The sequence below is a fragment of the Rhinolophus hipposideros genome (assembly GCF_964194185.1).
Source record: "Rhinolophus hipposideros genome assembly, chromosome: 1".
Lineage (NCBI taxonomy): Eukaryota > Metazoa > Chordata > Mammalia > Chiroptera > Rhinolophidae > Rhinolophus > Rhinolophus hipposideros.
The window spans coordinates 107,042,665-107,055,570 of record NC_138047.1 but is presented as its reverse complement, the minus strand read 5'-3'; the positions used below and the strand labels follow the sequence as shown (position 1 = coordinate 107,055,570).

The 12,906-nt window shown below is 52.7% G+C and overlaps 1 protein-coding gene across 6 annotated transcripts in view; it reads left to right on the top strand.

The window, feature by feature from the left end:
• JAKMIP1 (janus kinase and microtubule interacting protein 1) overlaps nt 1–12,906 on the top strand; it is a 105,086-nt gene that overhangs the window by 80,505 nt on the left and 11,675 nt on the right. For 4 of the 6 annotated variants that reach the window (XM_081037638.1, XM_081037641.1, XM_081037640.1 and 1 more), the window contains 5 exons: nt 522–584; nt 2,937–3,035; nt 5,583–5,684; nt 6,397–6,450; nt 6,985–7,050. In XM_081037638.1, the coding sequence (XP_080893764.1) occupies nt 522–584; nt 2,937–3,035; nt 5,583–5,684; nt 6,397–6,450; nt 6,985–7,050 (384 nt within the window). Of the gene's footprint in view, nt 1–521; nt 585–2,936; nt 3,036–5,582; nt 5,685–6,396; nt 6,451–6,984; nt 7,051–12,075; nt 12,882–12,906 lie in introns of those variants that run through there. The other 2 variants (XM_081037643.1, XM_081037642.1) reach the window with 2 other exon arrangements.

Genomic DNA, 12,906 nt, shown 5'->3' with positions numbered 1-12,906 from the left:
CCATCCTGAGCACTGGTTGTGTGCCAGGCACAAGCTAGGTGCTGGGGACGCCCCCGTGAAAAGGTAGACTTCCTGCCATGTGCTCGTGGCACTGGCCTGGGTAGGACTGAGCAGGCAAAGGAACTTGGCACATGGGCAGCATGGGCAGAGGGGCTAGGATGAACCAAGTGTGTTACAGGGACCATGCCAGGCCCCTGGGGTGCTGGGAAACCACCAGGGCGCCTGGACGCTGGCCCACAGGCTGCAGCCCACCAGCCGGGAGAGGGTCTGCGGGGACGCTTGGTCACACCGCAGCTATTTCCGTGTCACTGACACAGAACCAAGTCCCTGTGCTTCTCTGGAACGTGAGAGGTGCAGGAGGGACGCTACATAAACCTGCTGTTTCTCGTTCTTTGGGCTTAAAGGTGTAGCGTGCCCTTTTCGTAGAAGGTTTCCCACGAAGCCCCCTTCTCGCCGACTCTTGGTTGTTCGAGCATCTGTTTGCTTCAGTGCAGGTGACCATGTTTAGTGCTTTTCCTTAGGATTCCAAGTGGGTTGAAGAGAAGCAGCTGCTCATCAGAACCAACCAAGACCTGCTGGAAAAGGTACGTGGGTGTGGACCCCTGACCCCCCCTCAGAAGCATGGAACCGGGATCAATGGGGCCCTCAGAAGCCCACTCTGTGCGCCTGAGTCCTGCCCTGGCAGCACCCATGGGACCGGCTCTTAGAGGAGACACGCCCTACTCACGGGATCAGAGCCCAAGTCCTGGGGGCTCCTGGCCGCTGGTCCTGGTCCTGTCACCTGATGAGGGGCCTGGAGAGCTGATTTAGACCTCCCTCCAAGGGCACCTGCAGCTATGGTCAGGGCCATGGGCCTTCTGAGGGGGCTTCCGGGCTCCTCTGTCATTGCTTTGGGTTCCAGAGTCCCCCATAGGGAAGGGCCTCAGGCTCTGGTCCATGGGCAGCCCTTAGACCATCATTGTCCAGTGCATGGACTGGAGGCAGTGGCGCTGGCAGAGCTGAGCCTATCCTTCGCACTCTGCTCTAAGAACTGTCTGGTCATGGAACTTCCCAGAACTATCTTGAGTCGGCTTAGGGAGTAGAGCTCATGCTTTGGGACAAGACCTAAGCTTAATTTTTTTTCTTGTCTACAATTCTGTGATTTTTTTTTTACAGTTTAGTTATTATTCTTTTTCTTTTTTATAGATTTTATTGGGGGAACATGACTTTATTGGGGAACAGTGTGTACTTCCAGGACTTTTTTCCAAGTCACGTTGTTGTCCTTTCAGTCTTAGTTGTTTGCCGGGGGCGCAGGGGGCACAGGGGGCACAGCCCACCATCCCTTGGGAGTCAAACTGGCAACCTTGTGGTTGAGAGGACGCGCTCCAACCAACTGAGCCATCCGGGAGCTCAGCGGCAGCTCAGCTCAAGGTGCCGTGTTCAATCTTAGTTGCAGGGGGCGGAGCCCACCATCCCTTGTGGGACTTGAGGAATCGAACTGGCAACCTTGTGATTGAGAGCCGGTGGTCCAACCAACTGAGCCATTCAGGAGGCAGCTCAGCTCAAGGTGCCTGTTCAATCTTAGTTGCAGGGGGCAGAGCCCACCATCCTTTGTGGGACTCCAGGAGTTGAATTGGCAACCTTGTGGTTAAGAGCCCACTGGCCCATGTGGGAGTCGAACCGGCAGCCTTCAGAGTTAGGAGCACGGAGCTCCAACAGCCTGAGCCACCGGGCCGGCCCCTGTGATGTTTTTCCCCCCAGTAAATTTACCGAGTTGTGTAACCATCACCACAGTGCAGTTTTAGGGCATTCAGTCCTCCATAAAGACCCCTCAGGCCCATTTGCAGTCACCCCCATGCCCCACCTCCCTGTGCCCTGGCACCACCATCTGCTTTGTTCCTATAGATTCGCCTTTTCTGCACCTTCCCTACGAGAGGAATCAGACCTGGGTCGGGCCTTGCTTTGAAGTGTCCCGGACGCCAGACTGGAGGGGCCTGGCCTGGCCCCAGGGGAGGGTGTCATGTGGTCCCAGCTTTGCACTGACTGCCCTGTGGCTGTTCACTGCCCTGTGTTTGTCCACAGCAGTGGTGGCATTGGGACAGTACTGGTCACACGCTGTGAGGTGACCCTGGGCACTGGGGATCGTTTCCTGTCCTTGCTCCTGCTCGCTAAATTCTGGCAGCCGTGGAAAGTTCAACACTGTTTCCAGGTGTCCTCCTGGTGGGCAGTACCACCCCAGCAGAGGACCCATCTCTGGTCCTTGTCTCGACAGGGAGGAAAGGACAGTGTGACCGTGACTTCAGAGGCCCTCCTTTCTGGGCATTAGCTCAGTTAGTCCTCCTGCAATCAGTGAAAGGGGCAGGCGGCTGTTTTCCAACTCGGACGAAGGCACTGAGGCGCAGAGCGGTCACGCAGCTTGCCCAGGGTTCGCAGTGGGTGTCGGACACAGGCAGACCCCCTTCCTAGACCCACTGTGCTTCCAGGGACACTGCCCCCACTGAGCCCCTCCACAAGCCCTCTGGGAGGGTCCCAGGAGCGTGGGCTCCCTGCTGGGGGTTGCTGGACCCATCTGGGCGGGCTCACACTGGGAGGGCTGGGGTGAGCAGGTGCTCCAGAAGCCTTGGGGGTCACTCTTGCTTCCCCACGAGTGACCTCAAGGAAGGGAATTAATTAATCACCCTATGTCTCAGTTTCCCCATCGTTCATTTATTCAGCAAACATATGAGGAGGCCCTCAGGGCTGCGGGGATGAACCAGGAGTGCCTCTGCCTGCCGTCATGCCTTCTCCTCAGAGAAGGGGCCTGCCTGTCTCGCACACGGCCTGCAGACCCCTTCCTTCCCTGCCCACCCCTGGAGACTGCCCATCTCCTCAGGTGGCTCATGATCAGGGGACACATGTCTCCCCGGGGAGAGACAGTTGTTCTCCTGTCCGTTAAACCACAAGTGTTTTTGCTCTAGATTTACAGGCTGGAAATGGAAGAGAACCAGCTGAAGAATGAAATGCAAGACGCAAAGGACCAGAACGAGCTGTTAGAATTCAGAGTGCTAGAACTCGAAGTAAGAGACTCTATCTGTTGTAAACTCTCAAACGGAGCAGACATTCTCTTTGAGCCCAAACTGAAATTCATGTAAAGCTCCCAGATGTTTCCAAGCATGTGTAAAGGGGACGTGTTATAGTTGTTTCCTTTTTTAATTTATTTTTTATTTTTTAAATCTGTATGTTCAGAATAATTTCACTGCCTTAATATGTTCTGGAGAGAATGGTCACCCAAGTCTTTGGACATGTACCAGAGCTAATATATTTATTGCCTACGGCTTGTTTTGCACTTAATAAAATAATTTGTTTTTGCAATATTTTGCCTTTTTTATTTGTGTTTCATTTCCATAACTACTTCTTTCCTGCATGCATAGTCACCTGGTATGCATTCTGCAAACCCGGACAGAAGCACTGTTGCAACTAATATAATAACACACCTTTTAAAGTGACCTGGCATGCAGTGAGTTTCACCTTTTGAAATAGCAGGTCCTGACCTGGTTCGCACCTGGCTCTATATTGTGTTTACTGCTAGTTTGATGCATTTTCTATTTGCCAAGGTAAACACAGGTAAGTAAACCAGGAAAAAAGGAGGTATTTGGAAAAAGGTTAAGAAAACTAGTTATGTTGTTCCAACTTTTTAATCTGGTGAATAGGGACACGTGCATCACAGCAGTAATGGACCAAAAAAAGTTTACTATCTATAACTCGAATGCAAACTACAACTCAAAACGACTCGTTAGCACGGAGGGTGGTTGAATGTTGTTCACAGGTAGAAATCGTCCTCCGAACCTTCAGTTACTTCCCCAATACACAGAGTTGGACCCAGGGTAAAAATATGGATGGTTTTACTGCTTCCAATGGAAATCTCACCTCGGGTGTGTTACTGCATTGTCTGGCTGCCATGTTACTTCATAATCCTTTGTTTGTTTGTCTGTTTCCGTTGAAAAAAATCATTGACATTTTAAATGTCACCTGAGTTTGTGACCAGTTTCTCTGAGCACTGGTAGCGGTTCTGCTGTCCCTTTGCATGTGTGGACCCCTCGGTGACAGTGAACACCTTCGCAGTGTTGGTGTTTCTGATTCTGTCTCCTCCTCCTGGCTCCAGTTACAATTCTGTTTGCACTCGAATGCACCATCTTGCACCTTGTTGTGTTGGCATGGACGATGGGTGAATGTCTCTGAACCACGTGTTACTGTGTTCTTCTTGCTTGAGCCTGAGTGAGCTGAGTGACTGGTTCATGCAGCAGAAATGGGAAGTTACGTGAGCTCGTCTTTAATACATCTGCCACTCCTAGAAAACCTTTCCCTTATGTTATACATCTTTCCCATGAGAATTCCATAAGCATTGCTCAGTGTGCTTGAAATTTTGAGTGTCTCCTCCATCCTTCAGAGCCATTAGAAACCAATTTTCTGACTTGCGTTCGTATAAAATACGAGCTTTCTCTTGTGACTTTTCCATTTAAATAAATATCGCAGGTAGAAAGGCATTTCTAGAACCAGGCCATCTCGAATGTTGTTCTTGGCTAATAAGGAACAGAAACCCCCAGGGTAGCCAGACTGGGGCTTCGTGGAAAGGAATTGAGTTAATGAGTTCCTCTCTGCTTTAGCCTTCGCCAAGATCACCTGCTTTTTAAGACCCGGCACCTGAGCGAGCTCTCATCTTGGTTACATTTCTCAGTTCAGTGATTACAGAAGCCCATCAGTTCTGCAGCTAGATTCTGCAAGAACGGTCCGAAGAATGCTTATTTCTCTTACCGTAATTTTGAGAAAAGACAAGCACTTTTGATTTCAAGGTATGATTTGGAAAGGTCTTCTCTGCTGGTTCACCTGCCCGTGGCTGAGTGTCAGGGCAGCTCTAAGTAGGAGACGCTGGAGACCAGAGCAGTTTTCTGCTCCTGTAAGTAATTGGGCTTCTCCTGTCCTTGCTCAAAACGGGTCACTTTATGGATGCTTAATAAGGACCTCTTCTGGGAAAACGCTTGCTTTGCCTTCCTTAGAGATTGAGATTTGACTGGCAATCTCAGGCAGGGGTAGAATGATTATTTGGTGTGTGAATGTGGTTCAAAAACAAAACAAGACAAAACCAAACTGAATGAAGTCAGTCGATTCTACTGAGAAAAATGTGAAGCCAGAATCCTGACCCTGCCGCTCGCTAGCGTGGGGCCCTGGTCTGGCCCCTGAGCCTGTGTCTCTGTCCACAGAATGGAAGCAGTAATGCCTGCCTGTGGGGTTGTGTGAGGATTAAATGAAGTAACAATGTGCCCCGGGCTCAAGGTAACATAGTTGGTGGCTTTGGGCACTTGTTATCGTCACATGTTGACTGATGACTGTGTGATGCACTCGGTTAACCATTTCTTCCCGGCTGAGTAGGTGAGACGTAAACAGGTTTCCACCAGAGGCGCGCTGGTGCAGAGATGGACGTCGCCCTCACAGGTGGACCGGGATAGCGTAGTCTGTGCGCTTTTTTATTGCCAGCTGGAATTCATTGGTTTTGCTGAGTAACGTGGGAAAATGGCAAGTGGTATGATTCAATAAAGTTCTGTTTTTAAACCAAATCTTTTCCCCAGGAGAGAGAGCGGAGGTCGCCAGCATTTAACCTCCAAATCAGCACCTTCCCCGAGAACAACAGCAGCGCTCTCCAGCTATTCTGTCACCAGGAAGGAGTTAAGGTAGCGTGCTTGGGGGGTGCCTCTGCTACTGCCGGCCAAAGGCTCAGCTGTGAAGGGGGAAGTGTCCTGGTGCCAGGGATGGAATTCATTGGAATGAGATACCCCCTGTCTGCCCACCATGTTTTGAAAGTCATAGTTCATTACTTGAGCGGGTCTCTTTGTCCCCGTGTCAAAAGAGCAGAGACTTGGATGTGGCCTTGAGTGCAGACCCCAGCGTCACCTCTTCCCAGCTCTGGTCTTCACCTGTCTGAGCCTCAGTCTCTTCATCAATGAGATCTGAGTGGCGATGCCCACACCACGATGTGGGTGGGACAATTACGTGAGACAGGCACTCAGCTCGGTCCCGACATGTAGTGAGTACATTGAACGTGGTGGCTCGGTGGTTCTAGCAGCTGAGTGTTTGCCCTGGGCCCGGAGTCCTGCTAGGCCCTGTGGGCACAGAGATGGTCCTCCTGACCCACAGGATACCACGAGCCTTTCTAGAAAGCAGTGTCTGTGCTGACATAAAACTCAGCCCCAAAGCAGCACCTTCCGGCCTTTTGTCGCTCAGCCCCGGAAGGAGCTGCTCCGAGTAAGTCTCGGCCCCACTGTCTGTACTAAGAGGAAAGAGAGGGTGTGGTGCCCGATGGAGGACTCAGGACTGTGCTGCTTGCCCTTGGTATGGCTGCTCTTTGTAGCTCACACGAAAATGAACGTTGGAAATCTTTTCCAGGATGTGAATATTTCTGAACTTATGAAGAAATTAGATATCCTTGGCGATAACGGGGTAACTATGAGCGACCGGTTTCTGGCTTCGTGTTCTTGTTTTGATTCGGGTGCACTCTGTGTGGCTTTTGTTTTGTTTCAGTTTCATTTCTTTCTAATTTAAGAGATCTAATAAGTACAATGTAAGGCTTTTGTATGGCCATGTTCTTTTGGGGGGGTGGCTGGGTCCGCATTCGTCAGAAGTGGGGTTCTGAAGTTAGGGCATCCTCACAGCCTGTGAGGGATGAGGAACAAAAAGCACAGAAATGACTACCCAGAAAGAAAATGGAATCCCTTAAGATTCCTGAAATCAGAAAGTGGTATTTTTGCCTTCCTAAAAGACTGATTTGAAGGAGGCCCTCTTCCCAAAAGGCTTGGTGCCACTCCGTGAAATGTTCCCCAGGAGAGGGCCGGACCCCTCTGCCTTTGACGGCTGCCCCCTTTAGAGAGTGGGGGCTGCTGTTGGGGACCGCTGCTCAGAGCAGCCGTCAGTTGTTTAGCCCTGACTGTCTGTGGGATCCAGCATCAAACAGCCTTGCCCGCTTTTGTGTTTTAGAATTTGAGAAATGAAGAACAGGTGGCAATAATCCAAGCCGGAACTGTGCTTGCCCTGTGCGAAAAGGTAGAGCCCAGCGGCGTTTCTGTCGGGCACCTTGTCCGGGCTGCCCAGCACCATACAAGAAACTGTACATTGCTGTCTCGCTTTGTGTGGCGGCATGCGTGTCTGTCCGTCTGCGTCTGCATGCGCACGTGCACGCCTTCTCGTCACTCACGCTTACTGTGCAAAACCTAGAGACCACAGAAGGAAATAAACCCCCATCCAGGAAACCATCTGTGACATTTGGTATATTTCCTTCCGGGTTTCTCCCCGTGCCTGTTTTTTAAACGAAGTTGAACTCGTACTTGACTTCCAGGGTTCATCCTGCATTATAAGCTCCCCCCGCCCTCACTGAACGGCCCCCATTTCCCCACTGTACAGCCACACCCTCAGTCATTTAATTGTCCCTCTGCTGTTAGATATTGAGGGAGTTTCCACTCTTTTTCTATTTACCATCATGGAATGGTGAACAGCTTTACCCATAAGTTTCTGTCCACATTTTAAAACCCTTCCACGGGATAGATTCTAGAAGTGGGATCACTGGGCCAATTGGTAAGATGTTTTTAAGAGCTTTGCTGTTGTCACAATGGTTTCTGGAAATGTGGTACCAGTTCTCCTTGTGCCTCACTGGCACACATCGCTACTTTCTTCTTCAACATGGCAGTAAATCACCACGTAAGAGCTCTGCTCACCTGATAGCTGAACATTCCATGGTGTCATTGTTTTAAGTTTCATTTATCGGAGTGCTAGTGATACTGAGTGTTTGTTGTGTGTTATCTATTTTCTTCGTCCTTGTGAATTGACATTATATTTCTTATGGCAATTTTCCATTGGGTTTGTTATTCATTCATAATTATGGTTGTCGTAATTATGGTTTTTCTCACTGACCTCTCTGCGTGTTTTACATAGTAACGATAACTTTGTGCCGTATTTGTTAAAAATACATTCCTGGTTTGTTTCCCTTTCACATTACTTTGGGATGTTTGTAGGCCTGTAGAACTTTTTATGTAATTGCATCTATAGATGTTTTTCTGTCCAAGCACATGAGTTCAACTTTAAATGCCATTTTTATAATGATGAGGTCTTAATGATCTTAATCAGAATGCCTTCTGGAATCTTTGGAAAGGCATTTGACATCTAGTTTCTTCCCTGGGCACCTGTCCACCCTCCTCAGTCATGTAAAGGGCACTAAATATTGGTCACAGACTAAGGCGAAACCTTGCCTGAGGTCACACAGATGGTAAGCGGCCATTCCCAGGTCACTCACCTGGCAGTCTGTCTTTGTCGCTCACCTGGTAGTCTGTCCCCAGGTGTGTGTGTGTGGGGGGGGGGGGTTGTTTAATGACGACACTTGGCTGGCTGGGGACCCATGAGATGCAGGTAGCCTTGTGGTGTCAGGCCTGGTGCGCATTCAGTAACTGCCCCTTGTGACTGAATGCACAAAGCCACCGGTGACTGATTTCCCTCCCAAAACAGTGCTCTGGTGAGTGTTATGTAAAGTGCTGAGTAAACACAACTCAGTTTATTCAACATTCCTGAGAAAGAGCCGTCCAGCCCCTGGATGTGGCCATGTCAGACCCAGCAGGCCTCTCTCCCGTCCTCAGAGAGGGCCCTCCTGGGTTCCTCTCAGCCCGCTGCTCAGCGGCTGCAGGGCCTTCTGCACGGTGGTCTCCACGTCTCCCTGAGCCCAGCTGAGAGCCATGTGTCCTGCAGGGTGAGTGTCGGGCTCCAGGACGTGGCATGTTTGAGCAGAACTAAGCATTGCTACCGAGCACCTGGGACAAAGAGGGGGCCCGAGAGGTGTTGGATCAATGCTCGTGGGTGGGGAACAGAGAGCAGGGGCTGCCCGTGATTGGCTGGCTGGTTTGGTATGGGGCTAGGGCCGTGGGTTGAGGGCTTCTTCCTCTCTTCCATTCCCTGTGTCTCTTTGGAGGGCAGCAGACTGTGGGAAGTTCACAGCCTCGCTGAGAGTTCTCCCACCCTGGGCCCTTCCTGTTAGGCTCTTCCCCACACGCCAAATGGTGGGTATCCCAGACCCACAGCCTTGGGCCCCCACCTTAGATCCTTAGGGCTCCTCCTGCTCTCAGCAGCCACATGAGATGAGGGACACATCACCCTTTACAGCTGAGGAAAGGGGGTCCGTCTGCCACTGACCCCCAGAACCCTGCCAAGCTGGTCAGCATGGCACCATGCTCTGTGCCCTAAACACCAAAAGCTGTGCCAGCTTCCCTCGCCTGCCAGCGCCTCCCGGAATCCCACAGGCGTGGGTAGGAGCAGGAGGTGGTGTCCAGGGGGCTCATGTTAAGGGGGCCTGACTCTGTCAGGGGGAGGGGCCCAGCTCCCCATTTGTGACAGTTTTGGGGTACTGGACTTAGACCAGTGTTTTCTCATTTTCTCAGGAAACACTAGCCCTGCCGTGTGTCTATGAATGAAGGTCAAATGTTTGAAGGTCAAATGTTTGGGAGTTGCTGTGTATGTCTCCCTTGGAGAGAACGTTGGTGCTGAGAGTGTACCCCAAAAGCAAAGTGGGACCGACCCACTGAGTGGCTGAGAACGCTGACAGGACAGCCAGGGTGACTGCCCGTCTGGTCTGCTCAGGACTGAGGGTTTTCCTGGGACATGGGAATTTCCTTGCTGAAACTGGGTCAGTGCCGAGCAAACAGGATGAATTGTCACCCTGGAGCTGAAGAGCGCTGAAGGAAAGCTGGAAGGAGGAACAGAGGCTCCTGCCTGCGAGGTGTCAGTCAGCCCTGCTCATCCAAATACACCTCATTTAAAAACTGTCCATACCAATCTCTGACCAAACTGAGGGCAACTTCCATTTTCTATTTAGAGGCACAAAGCTTCTTTCGCAGCGTCTAAATGAAGTGCCATTCCAATTAGGAATGTCACACAATGTTCCTGAGGGATCTTGCTGCAAATGGCATCCTGCCCTGGGGGCCTGCCCTCCTCCCACCACCCCCTGGGGCAGCCCTGTTGTCTCAGCACCCCAGACTCTGCCTCCGGGTAGCTGAGTCCAAGGTCAGGGACCACCTCTGACTTCCCATCCCCAACACCGCACATGCCCAGCAGAGGAGCCTGAATGCGGGACATCAGAGGGTGTACAGGTGACAGTGAGTCTCACGTCTCCCTCGAGTTCAAAGCCAATCAGAAAGACAGAAGTTTTTAAAAATCTGTATTCTCGCTAGTAACAACAGCGAGGTGGCTTAGGCATCGGCCAGTTAAGCTTTCTAACAGTTGGCCTGGAGTGGAGTCCTTGGCCCTTCTCTGAAGGAAGAGTTAGGTCCAGAGGAGACAGTCCCCTACGCCCCGTCCTGAGACTCAAGCCCGGCACCCAAGGGGCATGGGAAAGCTGGCTGGGGTGGGGGTGCACTGGCTCCACTCCCCATAGAAAGTCCTCCTGTCCCCAGTGTCCAGTGGGCTGACTCACCTGTCCCCTGGGGCTTTGGGGGCGGCAGGTGTCTCCATCCCCAGACTCCTCGCTGCTGGAGGGTGACAGAGCCATGAGACTGCAGGTTCTCACTCCAGAATGAGGCCCAGCAGATACGGGCAGGCGTCTCCCTGATTCAAAGTCCTGACCTCACTGCCCAGGCTGACAATGGCCTGTACTTCATCCTCATTTACTCTACCACTTACTGAAAAGGACTCATCCAGATTTTCCTTTCTATGCAGATATGCATATCAAGTCTTTTTTTTTTAACGATAAGGGAAAGTCTGACACCGTGCTCTGTAAAACCTGTCCTGAGACGAGCTTGTCATAGGAACTGAAAGCTGCAACTTCCCTGTTTTAATTTTACTCGTTTTATGACTGCTTACTTAGGATATTAAAAATGAAATATTATCGCCCCCACCCCCGTCAAAAACATGTGTACCTGTTTCTAAGACAACGTGCATCTTCTCAGCAAAGTCTAACAAGATGCTCCATCAGGCGCCTAACGAGGTGCTGCGGGCTCTGGGCCGCTCTTGGGGCCGAGCTAACTCTGAGGTTAGGAGGGAGCCTCCGTGACTGTAGCTTTCTCGGGTCTTGTTCCCTCCATGGGGCCAGCACACAGCCCACCCGACCTCCACACCCTCATAGCCTCCTTCAGCAAAGGTTGGTTAGGTACCTGCTTCCTGCCAGGCGCTGTGCTGGGTAAGGAAATGGAACAGAAAGTGTCCCACGTGATCCCACATTCAGGGGCTAGAGAGGGAGGGAGACAGACAACAGTAGCCCGTCAGGTGGCTGCTGGGACAGGCATTTATTCACAAGAAGACACGGGCCTCCATGGAGGGCACCCCACCCTATGGACTCAGGAAGCAGGACAGGCTTCCTGGAGGAGGCAGCAGCTAATCAGGCCCAGAAGGCTGAGGAGGTGTTAGTTCACCAAAGGCCTGGGGCTGAGGCTGCGCTTGGGAGAGGTGGTGATGGTGCAGGCAGGGAGAGCAGCATGTGCAAAGGCCCTGGGGTGAAGGAAGGCGTGGCTTGTGTGAGGCAGACATTGTCAGGAGTGATGGAGTTATGGGATATCCTCGAGGGCTTCAAGAAGGAGCAGGGAAGGTTCGTGAATAGTGCATGTTTCTGAGAGAACTTGCAGGCTGGAGGGCTGGCAGAAAGGGATTTGGGGTAGACATTAGCCAGGAGGCTGAGAGGAGGCCTGAGCTGGGTGAAAGCAATCGGGAGGGAGTCCGGTGGGTGGGTTTGGAAGTTGGTGAGGTGGAACTTACATATGGGAAGTGAAGGGAAGGGAGGAGCCGAGGCTGCTCCCAGCTTCCTGGTTTGGATGAAGTGGGGGCTCTTCCCCAACAGAGGGACCTGGGAGGCATCTAAGGGGAGACGTGCGCAGGGGTGTGGTGGGGCGGGGCTGCGCTGGAGCAGACATTTCAGGGGGAACAGAGAGAGCACGGGAGGAGTGTGGGCAGGAGTGGGGAGGCCCAGGCAGGGCTCCTAAGGCACCAAGAGTTCTGGGTGGAGGAGGAAAAGGAGGAGCAGGTGGCAGCTAAGGGGCTGCGTGTCAGGAAAGCGGTCCGGTCCACGGGCAGGGAGGCAGGGAGGTGCTTTGTTGGCTTCAGCAATCAGGAGGTCAGACGCACTCATTGCTGCGTGTGGTCCAGCCCGGATGCCCGCACACCCCCCACAGGCCTGGTCACCCAGTTCCGTGGACTTCCTCCCGTCTCTCAGGTGAGCTCCTCATGGGTTCACCTGTATACCCACACCCTGGGCAACAGCGGCCTGCCTCCCATCACCCCTTCGCAGGCCTCCCACCCACGCTCTCAGAGCCCGTGCCCTGGTACTCAGCACGTATGTGGCTCTCAGGTCCTCACAGCCCAAGCCCCCCGCCTCCTTTCCTACCCACAGCCCACTGTGTACCCACCGGGCTGCTCAGACACGCTGCTGGGGGCTGCAGGGGTGCTGTTGCAGGGGGGCAGTCCTGCTCCCCACCTGTGTGACCTTGGCCAGGTGACACCTTCACCTGAAAAGTGGGGGGACGCTGCCTAGTCTACGGGCTGGCCGTGAGAGGGCAGGATGAGGTCACAGGCGTGATGCCCCCAGGAAGCGCTCGGGAGAGAACCTCAGGGACACTCACCACCCAGCTGTGGAGCCCCGACGTGCGAGTGCACAGGCACGGCATCAGGCTCTCACCCCACACACGCCCACTGCCTCCACTCACACAGGCTCGTCCGGGCACACAACCCACACCCACCTACAGGCACACGCACACGTGTGTGTCCATGACCCAGCCAATGCCTGAGCAAACAGGCGTCACAGCTGAAACATCTGTACAGACTTCGAGGATCGCGCGGGGATGTGATGGGGACCCTCTTGGAGACAGGAGCCCGGCTAGGAGGCGATCCCCGGCACACTCGGCCTTGGCAGAGCCACGTGGCGCGCGTTCCCTCCCG